Source organism: Cucurbita pepo, chromosome LG19 (assembly GCF_002806865.2).
Source record: "Cucurbita pepo subsp. pepo cultivar mu-cu-16 chromosome LG19, ASM280686v2, whole genome shotgun sequence".
NCBI classification, from domain to species: domain Eukaryota; kingdom Viridiplantae; phylum Streptophyta; class Magnoliopsida; order Cucurbitales; family Cucurbitaceae; genus Cucurbita; species Cucurbita pepo.
Window position 1 is genome coordinate 6,222,519 of NC_036656.1, and position 17,539 is coordinate 6,240,057.

At 39.5% G+C, this 17,539-nt stretch overlaps 5 protein-coding genes across 5 annotated transcripts; 2 read left to right on the top strand and 3 right to left on the bottom strand.

Moving 5' to 3' along the window:
• Positions 1 to 1,775: 1,775 nt before the first annotated feature.
• Positions 1,776 to 3,282, bottom strand: LOC111781892 (protein SHI RELATED SEQUENCE 1-like). The gene is made up of 2 exons (XM_023662623.1): positions 2,465 to 3,282; positions 1,776 to 2,401 (listed from the first exon to the last, which is right to left on the bottom strand). The coding sequence occupies exons 1-2, from the start codon at positions 2,970 to 2,972 to the stop codon at positions 2,043 to 2,045; spliced, it is 867 nt and encodes a 288-aa protein (XP_023518391.1). The 5' UTR covers positions 2,973 to 3,282; the 3' UTR covers positions 1,776 to 2,042.
• A 2,479-nt stretch (positions 3,283 to 5,761) lies between these two features.
• Positions 5,762 to 10,260, top strand: LOC111781683 (probable methyltransferase PMT27). Its single transcript, XM_023662368.1, has 8 exons — positions 5,762 to 7,669; positions 7,750 to 7,899; positions 7,981 to 8,251; positions 8,354 to 8,464; positions 8,577 to 8,751; positions 8,846 to 9,118; positions 9,218 to 9,412; positions 9,488 to 10,260. The coding sequence occupies exons 1-8, from the start codon at positions 6,068 to 6,070 to the stop codon at positions 9,702 to 9,704; spliced, it is 2,994 nt and encodes a 997-aa protein (XP_023518136.1). The 5' UTR covers positions 5,762 to 6,067; the 3' UTR covers positions 9,705 to 10,260.
• On the bottom strand, positions 10,254 to 12,014 carry LOC111781620 (glutaredoxin-C3). The gene is made up of 4 exons (XM_023662309.1): positions 11,822 to 12,014; positions 10,811 to 10,884; positions 10,611 to 10,709; positions 10,254 to 10,496 (listed from the first exon to the last, which is right to left on the bottom strand). The coding sequence occupies exons 1-4, from the start codon at positions 11,986 to 11,988 to the stop codon at positions 10,441 to 10,443; spliced, it is 396 nt and encodes a 131-aa protein (XP_023518077.1). The 5' UTR covers positions 11,989 to 12,014; the 3' UTR covers positions 10,254 to 10,440.
• An 831-nt stretch (positions 12,015 to 12,845) lies between these two features.
• Positions 12,846 to 13,526, bottom strand: LOC111781791. The gene has a single exon (XM_023662492.1). It carries the CDS (start codon positions 13,455 to 13,457, stop codon positions 13,032 to 13,034), a length of 426 nt encoding a protein of 141 aa, XP_023518260.1. The 5' UTR covers positions 13,458 to 13,526; the 3' UTR covers positions 12,846 to 13,031.
• A 1,209-nt stretch (positions 13,527 to 14,735) lies between these two features.
• LOC111781180 (LRR receptor-like serine/threonine-protein kinase FLS2) lies at positions 14,736 to 16,920 on the top strand. The gene has a single exon (XM_023661641.1). It carries the CDS (start codon positions 14,854 to 14,856, stop codon positions 16,765 to 16,767), a length of 1,914 nt encoding a protein of 637 aa, XP_023517409.1. The 5' UTR covers positions 14,736 to 14,853; the 3' UTR covers positions 16,768 to 16,920.
• Positions 16,921 to 17,539: the final 619 nt, after the last annotated feature.

The following is a 17,539-nucleotide window of genomic DNA, read 5'->3' on the forward strand; positions in this document are numbered from 1 at the left end:
TCTGTTCCTTTCTTCCATTCTCATATTCCCATTCATTCTTCTGTCACGCGTATGAGAAATCTCAGAAGAATGTAAGGGATTGTTTTAGGGTGTGGCCTAAGCTAATAAGGGCACCTCCCCTAATCTTTAACTTTTATGGGACCACCCTCTCCCTCCCCCTTCATTCTTCTTCTTCTTATTATTCATAATTTCCTTTCGAGAGCATGATATTGTCTACTTTGAATATAAGCTTTCATGACTTTGTTTTTTATTTCTCCAAAAAGACTTTATACCAATGGAGATATACTCATACTTATAAACTCATGATCATTCCTTTAATTAGCCAATGTTAGGTAGACATCTTCAATACCGCTCCCCAGTTTCTACTTATTTTAGCCAAGGTTAGTGGATTTTGTTTGTTGATGATCGTTGGAGTCCGAAAAGATCATAGATATATTCATGTGTGGATGCGTGAGAAGATTATATTTTGCTTTTGGTGTAAAGGAAACCACCATGCGTTTGTATTATTATTATTATTTTGGTTTTTGAATTCCTTAGGTAAAATAGGTCATCGATTCCCCCGTTGTGCTGCTCAAGGAAAAACACGCCACACCCATTTGTCTCCCCTTAGGTCAACTCTCAAAAGTAGGCTCTTCCACTTCACTTTCTTCTCCTTTTCTTTTTCTATTTTAATTTCATACCCATTTATGGATTTTGCTTCAAAAATACCACATTTCTCCTTCACTTTCATGCAATAACAAAACCCATTTAATTCCAAGAACAAAAAACTGGGTTGGCTTTTTGTGCTATGCAACGTCGCTCTCATTCACACTGTTTAAGTCGCTTTATGATTTGACACCAAATTTGTGAAATGGTGTATATGTATATATATATATATATAGGCGAATCCATGGGTTGGCTTCCTCATACTGATATTCACATGCATCCACTGATTCAAAACCCTTCATTTCCCCATCACTATTCCTTTCTTTTCTTCACTTTTAAGCTTCCTTTCTTCCATTTCCTCTGGGAAACATGTCAATTTTCATACACAATTCCAAATTCTTTAACCACCCATAAACATCAACCCCTCCTACATCACCTAACCAAATCATTCAAATTTCGAATCTTATTCACCCATCTTCTTGTTGTGCGGGTCGGGGGTTCATAATCTTCATACGCCCACGAGACAAATAGTTCGAACCAATCAACTTAAACACATATAATAGTTTATCATCAAGTATAAGAAAACCCAATGTCATTTGATGAAGCTCAAATGAAATAGCCTGAATTATAGTATATCATCTTTATCTTAGGCGGGTTTATTATATTATATGTATTATATTTGACATTTTATTATAATCAAATATTTTATATCAATTTATTGCTTTTTCCATTCACCACCATTTAGATACGATGATTTTAACAGATATGATGATATTTAGGCATGCAAACACAAGATCACGAACAAAGAAGGAAGAAGATGAAGTTGAAGCTGAGAGCTCCACAGAGTAAACAACATGCAAACAAAGCATAACAAATTGTTTAAGGTTTGAAGCATATAATGTGAGAAAGAGAGAGATTTAAATGTTGGGTTTTTGAAGTTTAATTCTATAAAATTAATTTATGCATAACATTGTTGTCGTCTTAGGTTGTTGGTTTATCCAAATATAAAAGAAGAAAATGCATATTTTATTTATTTATTTATGATAATAATAATAGTAACAATAATAATAATGAAAACTAAAAACACATACAGGAACAGCACAAGACTCTACGCAACCACAAACATGTCGTACACAAAAACGGCTTTGGATTTCAACAACAATAATTTTGTATGTTCCAAACTACGCATTGAAATTTGAACCCAAACCTTTAATTTAATGTAAAAACAAATAAACATTTCCACATTATTCCCCGATTTTGTGAAGGGTTTTCTTTTTTTCACTACAAATTTTCAGGATATGCAGAAATAATCAACGGAAATGAAAAAAAAAAACAAAAAAAAAAAAAAGTGAAAATGAAAATATGATAATTTTTTTTTTAATTTTTTAATTTTTTTTTTAGGATCTTGGTGGTAGGAAGAATTGCGTACCCGCCATGAAGCTATTGAGCGGCGCTGAGTATAACGAAGAGGGATCGAGTAAGGGTAATGCGGCGGAGGAAGCAGCGTTGGCATCGGCGGCACCGGCGATGAAATTCAGTGGTTGCAACCCACCACCGCCGCCGGACGAGGTCTCACCAGGAACATAATTATTTTCGGGTCCTTGATCGTATAGAATTCCCTTGAAAACATGTCCTCCGATGTTCACCGCCGTTTGATATGCGTATTGATCGTCGGTGTCGTCGGTGGAGCTGAGACGAACGCAACGGAACACAGCCGGGGAGTTCAATTCCGCCGGGAAATTCCCAATTTCTAACCCTAAATTAAAATTAAAAAATTATAATATGTATAAATTGGTGAGGAAAAAAGAAGTAATTGTACCAGAAGTGTTGGTGGTGGGGATGTTATAATCTGTGTGGCGTTTGGGATGGGTTTGTAAGGCGGCGAGTTTTTGTTGGCGCTGACGGCGCTTGGCGGCAGGGACCCAAGTGCTTTTGACATGGGTCTGGCAAGGGAAGCCTCGGGTGTTGCAGCAACTCCTGCATCGCATATGGGTACAGTCTTTTTTGGCTTGGTTGCCGCAGTCTTGGCAGCTGATTCCCCCTCCGCCTGATCCGGAGCTAATCATCATTAAATTACCGGATCTGGACGAGGATTCATCCGAGTACAGATTATTGTTGTTGTTGTTGTTGTGAGACCGCGTTTGAAATAGCGATTGTTGTTGGTGCTGTTGGTGCTGTTGGTGCTGTTGGGGCTGCCATAGCTCGACGCTTCCGGGCTTGTACCAAAACAAGGTGTCCGGGGGGAGTGTTTGGTTTGGGCGATTCGTGTCGGGTTGTTGGTGTTCTTGGTCGGTGGAGCCTAGAGTGAAGAAACCAGACATTGACATTGTTGGTGTGAGCCAGAAGAACCTGAAGGTGACCTAATATCCATAATCAGAGGGTCCAACCCCTGGGTGATCTATTGAAAGAAGAAAGAAATTGGTAGCTGGTGGTGGCTGAGAGTTAATCACGCTTTGAATTTCTGGTCTCCTTTGTGTCTGATAGTGGCATTTATGGCGGAGAATAACAGCTCTGTCTGCAGCGCCGCCATGCCTTTCTCCGCCCCACTTAATCTCTGTTTCTGAATCTGCTGCAGTTATGACCCTTTTTCCACTCTCTCCTCCAAACAACACAACCAATTTTGTTCTTCTTCTTCTTCTTGTTTTTCTTCTTGTTCCTCAACATCTCATCATCTTGATCCGACGGCTCTCCGTCGCCCACATGTCAACCCACCAGCTTTTGCCCCCCTTCCTTCCTTTTGCGGAAACCCCGCTTCTTGTCTCTCATTTTATTTTTCTCTAATTTAAATTCTATTTTTTACAATTTATTTTCATTATTTATTTATTGCTTTACATTTATTAAATATTAGATTATTAATTCCATGGCTCGTGAGTTTTATGTCATTGGTAAGAGTTATAATAAATCGGTTGAATTGGTTCCGATGGAGCTAACGAACCTGGTTGAGTTTCACTACAACCTTAAATATGTCGGGTTTGATTATTATTATTATTTTTAGATTGATTTATTTTTATTTATAAGGAAAGAAAATGATTGGAATATTTTTTTTAAAAAGTAATTTTATAATGAAATAATGGGGGATTTTGGGCAGATAGTATTAAAAATTAAAAAAGAAATAATTAGATATTTATTATATGAATATTTATTTAGTGCTTGTGATGGCGTGGCTCTACAACCACACACACAGCCACTTCTCCTCGTACCTTTTCGCTTCCCTCTGATCCTCTTTTTATTATTATTTTAATTAATTCCCCATTTATTATTTTACCTTAACAATAAAATTATATATATAAAAAAAGAGAAACTAATGTTGGGGGCCATACTAAGAGAGTAACATGTGTGTTGGAGGTTTGGGTCGGATAAATAAAAATCCGTTACACCCAAACACGTCGATTTAGTTCATAAGATAAGAGCTAGGACCCACGTAATTTAAATGAAGCGAGGATCCTGGAGAATGAAAGAGACGAGATTTTTTTAAAATTGAATTGAATGATAGATAATTTTTATCTAATAAATTTAACTTATTCCTTTTTTTTTTCTTTATTCTTTTTTTTTTTCATAATTATTTATTGGGCATTAATTAAACTTATGTATAATAAAAATTTGAATAATTACTAATGAGACATTTGACTTTTTATTAAAAAAAAAAATATGCAAAAGACATTTGATTTGTACCGTGCTGTAGAATTGTAAAAGTGTTTTAATTAATCACGCAACGCCAATTCAAATTGACTCAGACAAGACATATTAGAATCATCATGATAAACATTCAACATTCAAATATTTCATTTTAAAATTTTGAATTAATTCACTGATTTTTTTTGACCCGAGCAAATTTATTTAAATTACTGAGTTGCAAACTCCGTTCCATTCTCAAGTAGTTAATCTAACTAATTCGAAATTTCGAACTAGTCTAACTTTAACCCTTGTATATACCCGTAAATGAAATACAACATTATTAAATTTAAAATAAAATGCAGGTAAAAATACGAAAAATAATGGGGTTTAGGGTTTAAAGCAACAAATTTAAATTAGATTTTATGATAAACCCTACTATAAGTAGGGTAATTAAGGCAATTCACTCATCGAGCATTGTACCAAATTATTAACAAGATAATGGCTTAATTATGGATTACTCGACACCCAACCCTTAAATCATTGCCCTTCCTCTTCTTCCTCTTCACAGTTTCCTAATTAAATTATTATTTTAACATTTTAAATCATATTTAGTCAAAGTTCAAGAAACTGAATTAAATTTCTGAGTTTAAAGAAATGAATATTTAAAAGACCGTGAGAGGTTGTTGAATTAAAAAAAAATTAGAAATAGAAAAAGGAAATGAAAATAGGAGGGGAAGGCCGAAGAGAAGGCAAGGTTTTCGGCGAAGAACATAACCTTTGGGAACATTCATCATTTAAAAATGGTCGTTGATTTGACAACCCACCTCCCTCATACACACATTTCACCATCTTCATTGGGCCACACATTTGAATCACACTCATAATAAGTCACTTCACATGATGTAAGAAAAGAACCCACTTTATAGCATATCAATTCATGCCATAAACATTTTTTAGATCTAAGTTACAATAAATTTATTTAAAGAGAGATATATTTTTAAATCTATATCTAATAATCATTAAGAAAAACCGTTCTACTGCGGTTTGAGCGACGGTCACATTGAATAATTTGTAAAAATTTGAAGGTTTTCGAGTGAGAATGGGTGAAGGGCGGGCAGGCGGGCGGGCGGGTCATTGGATAAGGACATGAGTGCGGGCGGGCCATTGGATAAGGACATGAGTGAATGAGTTAGCCAAGATCCCATTGTTGACTGAAGATTAGATTTGATGCTAGCTGGGGCAACCCCATGGCCCATTCCATCCCCAACCACAGCCTTAGATCCTATTTTTCTTCCCTTTCACAGTGTTTGATTGTCACTTTCACCAACTTCCTTTTTTTTTCCTTCTTTTTTTCTTCTTTTTTGGTTCTATTGGGCCTTTCTCTTATTTTACTGGTTCGGCCCACGGCCCACGGCCCACGGCCCAGTTGGACATGGGTTCCAGGCTCAAAATAATTTAAAGAAATAAAAATAATAATAATAAAAGAAAAAGAAAAAAAGCTGGCGAGCAAGAGAGAGAGAGAGAGTGGTGCCATGCAATCCCATGCAAAAAAGGAACGTGGAAAAAAAATAAAAAAATAAAGAAATAAAGAAATTATGGCCAAATTAGTTGTGCTCCGAGTAGTTTGGATCTTCTCTCCTTGGGAACCTTCCAAATTTGGAAACAACATGTTTGTCTCTCTTCCACAATTTCCATTTCTTCTCTCTCTCTCTCACCATCTCGACCTGTACTATTTCTACTCACTCACCACACCCAAACCATCCAAGCTTCCAAATTCCTCCATTTTTCACTTTTGGTTCTTCTCCTAATGGCGCTTGGAAGGCCCCGCAGTAGCAAGAGATCCTCCTCTTCTTCCTATGCTTCCACTGTTACAACCCTCATCTTCTTAGCCTTATGTGTTCTCGGAATATGGATGCTCACCTCCACCTCTGTTGTACCTCCGCAGACCACCACTCGGACTTCTTCCGATACCTCCACCGCTACTACCACCATGGACAATCTCCAACTCCCCAGATCAGAGGATAAGGAGGCGTCTGCGGTGTTTGAGGATAATCCTGGTGACCTCCCTCTTGATGCTATTAAATCCGATGATAGTAATGATAGTAATGATAGTAATGTTATCGATGACCGATCAAAGGACAATGCCAGTGACGGGCAGGAATCTAGAGACCAAGACGGGGGTGGCGGAAATGAGGCTCAATTGTCGGAGGAGAGTGCAATGACTCAAAACCAACAAGTGGTTGAGAGCCAAAAAGTAGAGGAGAAGGTAGACTTGGGAGGGAGCCAAGAACAAAACGCTAATTCATCTGATCAAAGCAATGAATCCACGGAGACTGTGGAATCTGATAATAATAAATCGAATGAAGCATCGCTCGAGATTAATCCTCAAGAACAACCACAAGAACAGCTACCGGAAGAGCCTGAAAACAATGGTAGTCAACAAGAAATTCCACAAGCAATTACAAATGAAGAGCAGCAGCAGCAGCAGCAAGCAACCGACATCCCAGAAAACAGCGGAGACTCTCAAACCGATCAACAGCAAGCAACCGACATCCCAGAAAATAGCGGAGACTCTCAAACCGATCAACAGCAAGCAACCGACATCCCAGAAAACAGCGGAGACTCTCAAAACGATCAACAGCAAGCAGCCGACATCCCAGAAAACAGCGGAGACTCTCAAACCGATCAACAGCAAGCAGCCGACATCCCAGAAAACAGCGGAGACTCTCAAACCGATCAACAGCAAGCAGCCGACATCCCAGAAAACGGCGGAAACTCTGAAAACGATCAACAGAAACCTGAAACTGAAGCTGAAAAAGTCCCACAAGAATCTGAAATCCAAAACCAGGATGATGGCAAGACCGAACAACAGCAACAACAACAGGACAGTTCAAACACGAGCAACAACAGTGAAGAAACTGCGTCGGAGCAAAATCAGCCACGAGAGGAACACCGACGCAACAAAATGCCAACTGAGAATCAAGAATCACAGAAAACTGAATTCAGGGAGAGCCAAGAAACACCAAAGGACTCAAAAACAACAGAAAACAAAGTGGAAGAGACAACCACGGCAGGGTCACTTGATACCTCGGCAATACCCAAAGAGTCGAAGGAGTCTAAAAAGTCGTGGTCGACACAAGCCGCGCAATCGGAGAACGAGAAAGATCGCCGGCGGGAAGAATCCACTAGCAACGGCAGCCTCTACGGGTACACTTGGCAGCTCTGCAACGTCACGGCGGGCACCGATTACATCCCCTGTTTAGACAACGAGAAAGCACTGAAGCAGCTGCGTACAACAAAGCACTTCGAGCACCGGGAGAGGCACTGCCCCGAGGAGGGACCCACCTGCCTTGTCGCACTGCCAGAGAATTACAAAAGATGCATCAAATGGCCCAAAAGCAGGGACAAGGTATACATAGATAGATGACATTGTTATTTGTGACTAGTCATTCATGAACCCGTCCTCATGGGATTCGTGGGTTGTCACAGATTTGGTACCACAATGTGCCGCATACAAAGCTAGCCGAAGTGAAAGGCCACCAAAACTGGGTCAAGGTCACGGGCGAGTTCTTGACTTTTCCCGGCGGTGGCACCCAGTTCATCCACGGCGCTCTCCACTACATAGATTTTATTCAACAGGTTTAAAAAAAAAAAAAGTGAAATTCCCTTCTTGATTATCGTATTAAATTCCAAAATAAATCAAGTAGGAGATGGGTGCAGGCTGTACCGGATATTGCATGGGGGAAGAGGACAAGAGTGGTATTGGACGTGGGCTGTGGAGTTGCCAGCTTCGGCGGCTATCTGTTCGAAAAGGATGTTCTTACAATGTCGTTTGCTCCAAAAGACGAGCATGAAGCTCAGGTGCAATTCGCACTTGAGCGGGGAATTCCGGCCATTTCTGCTGTCATGGGCTCACAACGTCTGCCATTTCCAAGCATGGTTTTTGACATTATTCACTGTGCTCGATGTAGAGTGCCTTGGCATGCAGAAGGTCTTACAATCAAAATCAATCATGGGCTTTCCTGTTTTCTTAATTTGTAATTTCAGCTTTATAATTAGGAAATGGGACCTTTTTCTTTGCTTGCGCATGTAGGAGGGATGCTTCTCTTAGAATTGAACCGAGTGCTGAGGCCAGGTGGATTTTTTGTTTGGTCTGCAACTCCCGTGTATCAGAGCCTGGAAGAAGACGTCGAGATTTGGAAGGGTAAGACGAGTAACATAACGTGTCAAATAAACAAACAAATAGATTTGAGAGCGCTTTAGATACTTACCGCACCTGCCACTGTCATTTCTATGGATTTTTGTTTTCCCCTCAGAAATGTCTGATTTGACGAAGTCCATGTGTTGGGAGCTAGTGACGATTCAGAAAGACAAGCTGAATTCCATTGGGGCCGCCATTTACAGGAAACCAGCCTCAAATGAATGCTACGATCAAAGAAAACACAAGCGTCCTCCCATGTGCAAAAACGACGATGATCCGAACGCAGCTTGGTAAGCAAGCATGCGGGGATATTGCGAGCTCAATGTTCTTCAATGGTTTTAGCTGATGGGTTTGATTTGATTAGCATCGGACTTCCGTTTTCAGGTACGTGCCATTGCAAGCGTGCATGCACCGTGTACCAGTTGACAATGCAATGAGGGGCAGTAACTGGCCACAACAATGGCCGAAGCGGTTGCAAGCACCTCCTTACTGGCTAAACAGCTCACAAATGGGGATTTATGGAAAACCAGCTCCGCAAGATTTCACAACTGATTATGAACATTGGAAAAGAGTTGTGAATAAAACTTACATGAGTGGATTAGGCATAAATCTGTCCAACATCAGAAATGTGATGGATATGAGATCTGTTTATGGCGGGTAGAGTAGATCATTCTGTCTATTCACAACTCAACCACAAAACTTATTCTTCTGAATGAAAGCGTTTCATGATACCTCATGCATGACTCGTCCTTGCAGGTTTGCAGCAGCGTTGAGAGACCTTAAAGTCTGGGTAATAAATGTGGTGAATATTGACTCTCCTGATACACTTCCGGTGATCTACGAGCGCGGTCTCTTTGGGATTTACCATGATTGGTGTGAGTCGTTCAGCACATATCCAAGAACATATGATCTACTACACGCTGATCATCTTTTCTCAAAGTTGAAAAAGAGGTAGAATAAGATACGTTCTTTTAAGTTTCTAGTGCACAGATAAAGATTCAAGCCTGACCTTTTTCTCTTGTACAGGTGCAAACTGCAACCTGTCTTGGCAGAGGTGGATCGAATAGTAAGGCCTGGAGGCAAATTGATTATCCGAGATGAATCCAGCACGATTGGAGAAGTGGAGAACCTGTTGAAGTCTCTCCGTTGGGAAGTTCACTTGACCTTCTCCAAAAATCAGGAAGGGCTTCTGAGTGCTCAGAAAGGCGATTGGAGACCAGATACTTATGCAGAGTCTTCCTGATTTGGTAGAAAAACAAGCATCCAATTCAATAAAAATAAAATTAAAATTACCCCCTAGCAAGAAGATTTGTAGACCACCTAGCATCTTCAAAAGAATGCAGTAGGTAAATAGGCACAGGCACATACCTTGTCCCCTGCAATCAGCTACTTGTGAGCTGCGAGAACTCCATTAGAGAGAGTGTAAGATATTTGGTCCACAAATTGTTAGAATTATATCCATAAAGTTGAAAATAATTACATACTATTGTATTCGAATACCCTTCATGGAAGAAATTATATTTTGAGTTCATTTTTTCACCACAGCTTCTTGGAGAAATATAGGCACTTCGTCATGACTGGACATCTGGTTCTTTTTCTAACAGAAGCTCACCCCATAATTTAATAGCTGAAATTTTTTCCAAAGATAATTTCAGAACAAAAAAGTTGGCATATTACAAAATCTAGCTAATGTAGAAAATCCATCTTCAATTTGTGTGCCACTACCACATTTATGAGACACAGCAAAAGCAGAGACAATCCAAACCCAACACCTTTTCACCACGGCTTCAAATAATGAAAAATAAAAAGGCATATTTTCATTAAAGCCAAGGCCTAAATTTGCAACAGCATTCTCTGTTGCAGAGTATCAACGAATAACAAATATTATCAAAAGTTTTCACAAAGTTAAGATTCCTCTGCACTGATATGCAGCTTCAGTCCAACACATATGTGCTTCCTCGTTCCCAGAAGGCAATCAATCAACTTGATGCAAGAAGTTTCTGCAACTGACCACTAGCAACTGCGGCTTTAAGATCTGCAAAAAAATATGGAAATCAAACCAAATGGTGATGGAAATGAGAAATTTAATCTACTTCACTAAATAAGACGTAGAAAACTTTAAAATAATTAAGAAGCCGAGAGAACTCACCATCAGCGCCACCAATGTGCTTGCCATTCACAAAAATTTGAGGAACAGTGCGCCTGCCTGTCAGGTCTAGTAGGACACTCTGAATTTGAGGTCCATCATCTACATGTAAATGTAGATACTCATTATGTGGTCATGAATATGATTCTTCAAACAGTTATTGAATTTGCAAATGATCAACAAAATTAACACCGAATAAATACCTCGAAGATCAAGCTCCACAACAAAGGGTTTTTCGTGAAGTTCACTGAAGATGCGTTTGGCACCCATGCAATATCTACCAGTAGAAGAAGACAAAGATAGAATATGAATCGCTTAATTATTGTTATTAAATTATTTTTAAGAAACCATTTGAAGTGCCATAATTTTGTAGGTCTTCACTATTCGTATAGGATGATTCTTTTTTCTTTTTTAGAAGAAGCAAAAAGCAAATTTCATTGATCAATGAAATTGCTGGAGAGAGAGAGAGAGAGAGAGAGGAAAACCCCAACCCAATCTCAAAAGAAGTTACAGAAAACTACTTCAATTGGAAGTTGGAACAGTACGTAAATAAGAAATAGCTAACATGGCGCAACCTCTATAAGCCTCACTTCAAGAAAGAAGGAATAGCATAAAATCAGGGGGACTAAACGGTGTAAAGAATCCAATCGTAATACTGATTCCAGAAATCCAATTGAAAAGATCGCACATGTGAATGGCAATCTAGATAGAAAATGAATTCATTTTGTGATCAGTATATTACGATTGGACATCTAAGCAGTTCTCTCTCAACATACCTAAGAACTAAGCAAAATAAAAATAGTTCAATCCACCGCCGACAACCGCGTAATTCTAATAATTCAAGGACGACAGATCTGCTAGAAACCACCAAGAAAAAATAAGCCACAGTAGCAATCAAACAAACTTTCTGTCCTTGGAGCAAATTATCTTGGCTTGGTCCCATCTCTACAAGGGAAATATAAGCTTCCTATTCACTCCAAATTTTACCAAAAATATCCGAATCCAGCACTCGTATATCCTACATTTATTTCTCAAATATACGAGAATCGCTACTAATAGAAATTACAGATTGACTGGCACCAATAACTCAATCATTCCTAAGCCTAAATATCACGAATTGAGCCATCGAAATACGCAGCAAAAATAAATAGAAAAAGAAAAACAGAAAGCGTGCGTTCATCTAATTAGAAAAGAAAAAGAAGACGAGAACATACGGGCAGTAGGATTTGGAGAACATGGCAATCCTGTTAGAGAAGATGACATTCTGAACGAAGGCGGAAGTGGAAGTCGAAGCGTCGGCTCCGGTAAGGCCATCTCTTGGCCGAAGGGCGGAGAGGGTGATCACCACCAGAGCCAGAGTCAACTGAAATCCGCGCATCATCGTCCAAAATTACACACAATCCTTCGACTGCTAAGCTTATATATCCAGGCCTATTGGGCCTAAACGGCCCGCCAAGAGAGAGGGGAAAAAAGAAAGATATTTGTTTTTTTTTTTTTTTTTAATCCAATTTAGTGGAAAAGATTCCGAGCACAATCCATTCCAATTCCAATATAACAGATAAGCCACTAATTATAATTTTACAATAAATAATTTTATATTAAAAAAAATTAATACTTTTAACTTTAAACCATAATTAATTGACTGAATTATATTAATTTAAGAAATTAAATGTACTGTTCACTATAATTTTCTACTTTTATTTTAAAATTTACACAATTTTGATTGAATAAATTATAATTAAGTGATGTAATATTTAGGTCCAACGTCCTCATTAACACACCACTCGGTGTTTAGCTATGTCTGGCCATGATACTATTTGTAACAACCCAAGTTTACCGCTGGTAGATCTTGTTCATTTTGGCCCACTACAGCTCATATCTCACGATTTTAAAATGTGTCTTCTAGGGAGAGGTTTCCAAAAATCTTATAAAGAATGTTTCGTTATCCTCTCCAATCGAAGTCTATAAGCTCGATCTCATATATAAAAATGGCTCACAGTACAAAAAACACTCCTAAAATTTACTTCTTGTTTTAAAAAAATTGAAAATAAAAACAAAGTTAAAATAGCAAAACATATAAAAAAAATAAAAATCAAAAGTAAAAGAGGTGTGATATATATATATATATATATATATATAATTTTGCGTATAAAAATGGTAGTCCAAGGTCAACGTGGTCATGGTATGACTTTCTTCATTTTCACCCACGAATTTAGCGTTCTTCTAAAGAGATGGAAAAGGGATGAAATGAGCTCTTCGGCTTCATGTTATTGAAGAATAGTTGGCATACAAACACAGATTCAAATACAGATCGAATTTGATTTCGATCAACTTACAATAAACAGATTCAGAAATAGATTCATTTTGGATACACATTTTTCTTATTAAAAATTAGGGCTCGAAAGAAGAATACGATTCAGAATCTCAAGAATTGGACGCCGAACCTTTCTCGCAAAGCTTATTGTAATCTTCAAGCTCTTCGTAATACACGTCCCACACACATCGGACGCATCCACTCCCACAACAATCCCCCGGCAACGGCTTCTCCGGCGGCGGCGGCAATTTCACGGCCTTCTTCTCTGTCGCTTTCTTTTCTTTCTCCTCCACGCCTGTCCTCTGCAAATCAACGGATTGGATTTCTCTGGCTCCGTCGCTAGCCATGATCGATTTAGGGTAAACGCTTGACGATTGGAAATTGGGGATTATTTTCGCAGGGACTCGTCTCATGGCCAAGGGGACATGTGGCCGCACATTCTCTGCCTCGAATTGGCGCAGACGATTTGAATTACGATTCGATAAAGATGAGGAGAAAATGGAAGACGGAATGAAATTGTGGTGGATCAATTTCATGAAAACTAGAACGACTACACCGCCAATTGTGATTTATAATTCCAAGCGGAGGATCAAATTTTGACCAAAATTGAAAAGTTTTAAATAGTGCCCTAATTCATCGCATCAAACCCGACACGGCGCCGCCCTGGGTTTCAATTGGGCCGGTGGCCCAATTCTAAATTGGCGGCCCAAATCCAGAAAAAAATGGTTTCCGGATAGGATTGCGACATTCTTATCAGCTATAGATTATATGCTGTCCTAAAAAAAAACAAAACAAAAGAAGAATCATGTTGGATTTTCATCACATGATATTTATTCTAAGCTTCGACATCCGAGGTTGACATTATGGATTAATGGCTTATTTATGTCAATTTTTTTTTACCGTTGTTTTGTCTTATTTAATTTTCTATAAATATACTACAATGGAATCTCCCGGGAGATATTTGTGTCTTCGTATATTTATTTAGTTATTTACATAATTAATACATAAATTTAAATTTTTAAATATTAAAAATGCTAGTCTAGTGAATATTTATAGTCTTGTAAATGTCCAAGCCCACTGTGTTCCCTCACCACTAACAGATATATTATCTGTTTTGGCTCCGTCAGCCTCATAGTTTTAAAACGCATGTACTAGGGAAAAGTTTTAATATCCTTTATAAGTAATGTTTCGTTTTCCCTCACAAACCGATTTAGGATTTCACAGGGGTGCAAAAACTTATTTCTAATAGACTCGTTTTAAAACCGTCACACTGACGTCGACACGTAAAAGCCTGAAATGGACAAATATCTACTAGCAACAAGTTTAGGCTATTACAAACATGTTCACAACAACAATTGGAACTATCCCACCGGCAAAAGGAATAGGACCAAGGCAAATCAGGTACAATGAAACCACATCTTCCTTTACTCGTGTGGTAGAAGCTAGTGACAAAAGATAAGGCTAGCACAATAGATGTCTCTACAGGATTAACGTGTTTGAGACTGGGTTAAGGATCCTTATCTCTCATATTGGGCCGGCGACATGAGTTGGTTGGATCAAGAGAAGGTGCGTGCAAACTACTACGCACCAACTCTCTCTTATCTATTAGCCTAAACATCGGGTACTACGACACTAAAGATCCATCCTACGACACAAAACCATTTATGGTTCCATGTTCATGAGTTGGGTTCATATCTATTTATGTGAGTCCCAAGAAGTTGGTGAAAAGCACACACATAATCCACTGATCTTCATAGCATTCTACATTTATTTCATTTCCCCACTAAATACACCCACTACATTCCATGCCTGAATCCGTGCACCACGCTACCAAACCACTCCTTAAAATAAACATAACTCCATATCCATTACCTGCAACTTTCTCTATAAAGCTCTTCCCCTGCAACGGCCTCAATCCCATTAACAGCAACAATGGCGTTCTCTCTCCGCTTCTTCTTCCTCTTCCTAGCTTCATCTCTCTTCCTTCCCCCCTCTGATTCATGTCACCCCACCGACAAAGAAGCCCTTCTCCACTTCAAACTCAAAATCACCTCCGACCCTTCTCACCTCCTCCTTTCATGGAACTCTGCCACCGACTGCTGCTCCTCCTGGGACGGCGTCGCCTGCGATTCCTCCGGCAGAGTCACCAACCTCACCCGTCCCGGGATTGTCTCCGGCATCGACTTCATTGCCGACACTTACATGTCTGGATCTCTCTCCCCTTTTCTTGGAAACTTGTCGTCTCTTCAATTTCTCGACCTCAGCAATCTCAAAGACGTTAGCGGTCGAATTCCTTTCGAGTTTGGTAAGCTATCACGACTCACCCATTTGTTCCTCGATTCAAATAAGCTCATGGGTTCGATTCCTAGAAGCTTTGGGTGTCTTTTTCGATTGGAAAAACTTTATCTTGGCAATAATCGGCTCTCTGGAATCATCCCTCCTTCGATTTTTGAGCATTTTAAGTGCCTGTCTGAATTGGGGCTGTCCGGAAATAGACTATCCGGGCCGATTCCTAGCTCAATTGGGAAGCTAATTCAGCTCAAAAATCTTGATTTTCATGCTAACAATTTCTCCGGTAGCATTCCTAGGAGTATTGGGAAGCTTACAAATCTCAGATATCTCGATTTCTCTGAAAATGAGCTAACAGGGAGGATTCCGACATCGATTGGTGGACTGTCGGAGTTGGTTTTGCTGTACCTTAATCAGAACAAGATTTCCGGAAGCATTCCCTCTTCCGTGTCCGGACTTAGTTCCCTAATATTCTGCCGGCTGTCGGAAAACCAGCTGAATGGTCGGTTACCGGCGTCTGTCGGTAAGCTTGCAAAGATCCAACGGCTGATTCTTGAGAACAACAAGCTTTCTGGGAAATTGCCGTCGTCTATTGGCCGTTTAACCACTTTAACTGATTTGTTCTTCGCTAACAATCGTTTTACCGGCAAGATTCCCAAGACTTTTGGAAATTTGGAGAACCTCCAAACTCTGGATTTGTCGAGGAATTCGCTTGCCGGTGGCATTCCTCATCAGTTATCAAAATTACAGAGATTACAGAGCTTGGATCTTTCGTTTAATCCACTTGGGTTGCGATCGATTCCGAATTGGTTTGTTAAAATGAAGCTTTTTAGGTTACTTTTGGCCAAAACTGGGATTGAAGGGGCGTTTCCCAAATGGTTGTCTTCATCTTCTATATCAGTTCTTGATTTGTCGGCCAATCGATTAACAGGGCCGTTGCCACATTGGATTGGGAACATGACCAATCTTTCATTCCTTAACCTGTCGAAGAACGGATTTCATTCGACAATTCCAGCTGAATTCAAGAACCTTTTACTATTAATGGATCTTGATCTTCATTCCAACCACTTCACTGGGTGCCTTGACAACATATTTTCAAAAGGAGTTCAAGACCCACTTGGCCATTTCAATTCCATTGATGTTTCTCACAATCATTTCAGTGGTTGTATTGATGAGAATGTTGGAGACAGAGTAGCAATGTCTTCGATCAAGTCACTTGTTTTATCCGACAACGAATTGGAAGGGGAAATTCCCAAGTCGTTGTCGGAACTTAGTGAGTTACATGTACTGGACGCAGCTAAAAACAAGCTTTCCGGTGAAATTCCGGCGGAGCTTGGAAATGCGACGGAATTGACCACGATTTTGCTTTCGAAGAACAAGCTATGTGGGCGGATTCCAGCACAGGTGTTGAATTTACAGAAGCTTTGGAAGTTCGACGTGTCGGAAAACAGACTTTGTGGCGAAATTCCGCCGCATAAAACACATTTCCCGGCATCTGCGTTCAAGCATAACCGTAGACTCTGTGGAGCTCCTCTTCCTCCCTGCAAGCATTCTTAGTCATTTTGTCTTTGGTTTAGATTATGTAACGAACTTGATTTATTCTTTTGTTCTTTGATTTGTTCTTTAATTTTGTTACAAAGATTTGTTGTTAATGATTGTGATGAATAAAAATCATGAACAGAGGTAGAGGATGAGAGGGATTTTGTTCAACGGCTACTTGTTCAGTGATCCATTACCATGACAGTTACCGTTATTTTGGCGGTAAAATCAAGACAAAGAAGGCACTAATTTCGGCCCCATCAAATATTTAAGATTCCATTTTGGTTGAAAATGACACAAGAAAAAGGACATCCACTTTTTCAATTCATTAAATCTCAACGGCTACTTCTGTCCCTGTTCCTGTCTCGCCGTCTTCTAATTCCTTCGCCGCTATTCAATCTAATTAACAATTACTATCCGAGCTGGATTTCATTATTCAAATTTGTCGTTTTGTTTTGAAACTTTTCTACTCGTTCTACTGTGTCGTGTGGTAGTTGAAACGGAAAAATTCTGCAGTTTATTGTTCAAATTAGCCTTATTCCGTTTTCCCCTCCGCCGCCGCCGCCCACGCTTTCCACCACCACCGCCATTGCCCACTCCCCCGCCCCCATTTCCACCTTTTCCTCCAACGGTCCTCTCCACCGCCCCGTCTGATTGTCTCGCCACCAAGCATAAGCCTACATTTAATCTAATGATCTATGTCATCACTAACAGTTGTTTTCTTCTGCTTACACCAAATGTTGATGATTATTGGGAGAAGAGTCACCAAGTATTGATGATTGTTGGGAGA

Excerpts from the sequence above, each read along its gene's own strand:
- LOC111781892 (XM_023662623.1), bottom strand. The coding sequence starts at position 2,972 with ATGTCAATGTCTGGTTTCTTCACTCTAGGCTCCACCGACCAAGAACAC. Across the intron at positions 2,402-2,464 it reads CCCCACCACCAACACTTCTG|GGTTAGAAATTGGGAATTTC; the intron begins GTACAATTACTT and ends ATTTTAATTTAG.
- LOC111781683 (XM_023662368.1), top strand. The coding sequence starts at position 6,068 with ATGGCGCTTGGAAGGCCCCGCAGTAGCAAGAGATCCTCCTCTTCTTCC. Across the intron at positions 9,119-9,217 it reads ATGAGATCTGTTTATGGCGG|GTTTGCAGCAGCGTTGAGAG; the intron begins GTAGAGTAGATC and ends TCGTCCTTGCAG. Across the intron at positions 9,413-9,487 it reads TTCTCAAAGTTGAAAAAGAG|GTGCAAACTGCAACCTGTCT; the intron begins GTAGAATAAGAT and ends TCTCTTGTACAG.
- LOC111781620 (XM_023662309.1), bottom strand. The coding sequence starts at position 11,988 with ATGATGCGCGGATTTCAGTTGACTCTGGCTCTGGTGGTGATCACCCTC. Across the intron at positions 10,710-10,810 it reads TGTGGAGCTTGATCTTCGAG|ATGATGGACCTCAAATTCAG; the intron begins GTATTTATTCGG and ends ATTTACATGTAG. Across the intron at positions 10,497-10,610 it reads GCACATTGGTGGCGCTGATG|ATCTTAAAGCCGCAGTTGCT; the intron begins GTGAGTTCTCTC and ends ATTTTTTTGCAG.
- LOC111781791 (XM_023662492.1), bottom strand. The coding sequence starts at position 13,457 with ATGAAATTGATCCACCACAATTTCATTCCGTCTTCCATTTTCTCCTCA.
- LOC111781180 (XM_023661641.1), top strand. The coding sequence starts at position 14,854 with ATGGCGTTCTCTCTCCGCTTCTTCTTCCTCTTCCTAGCTTCATCTCTC.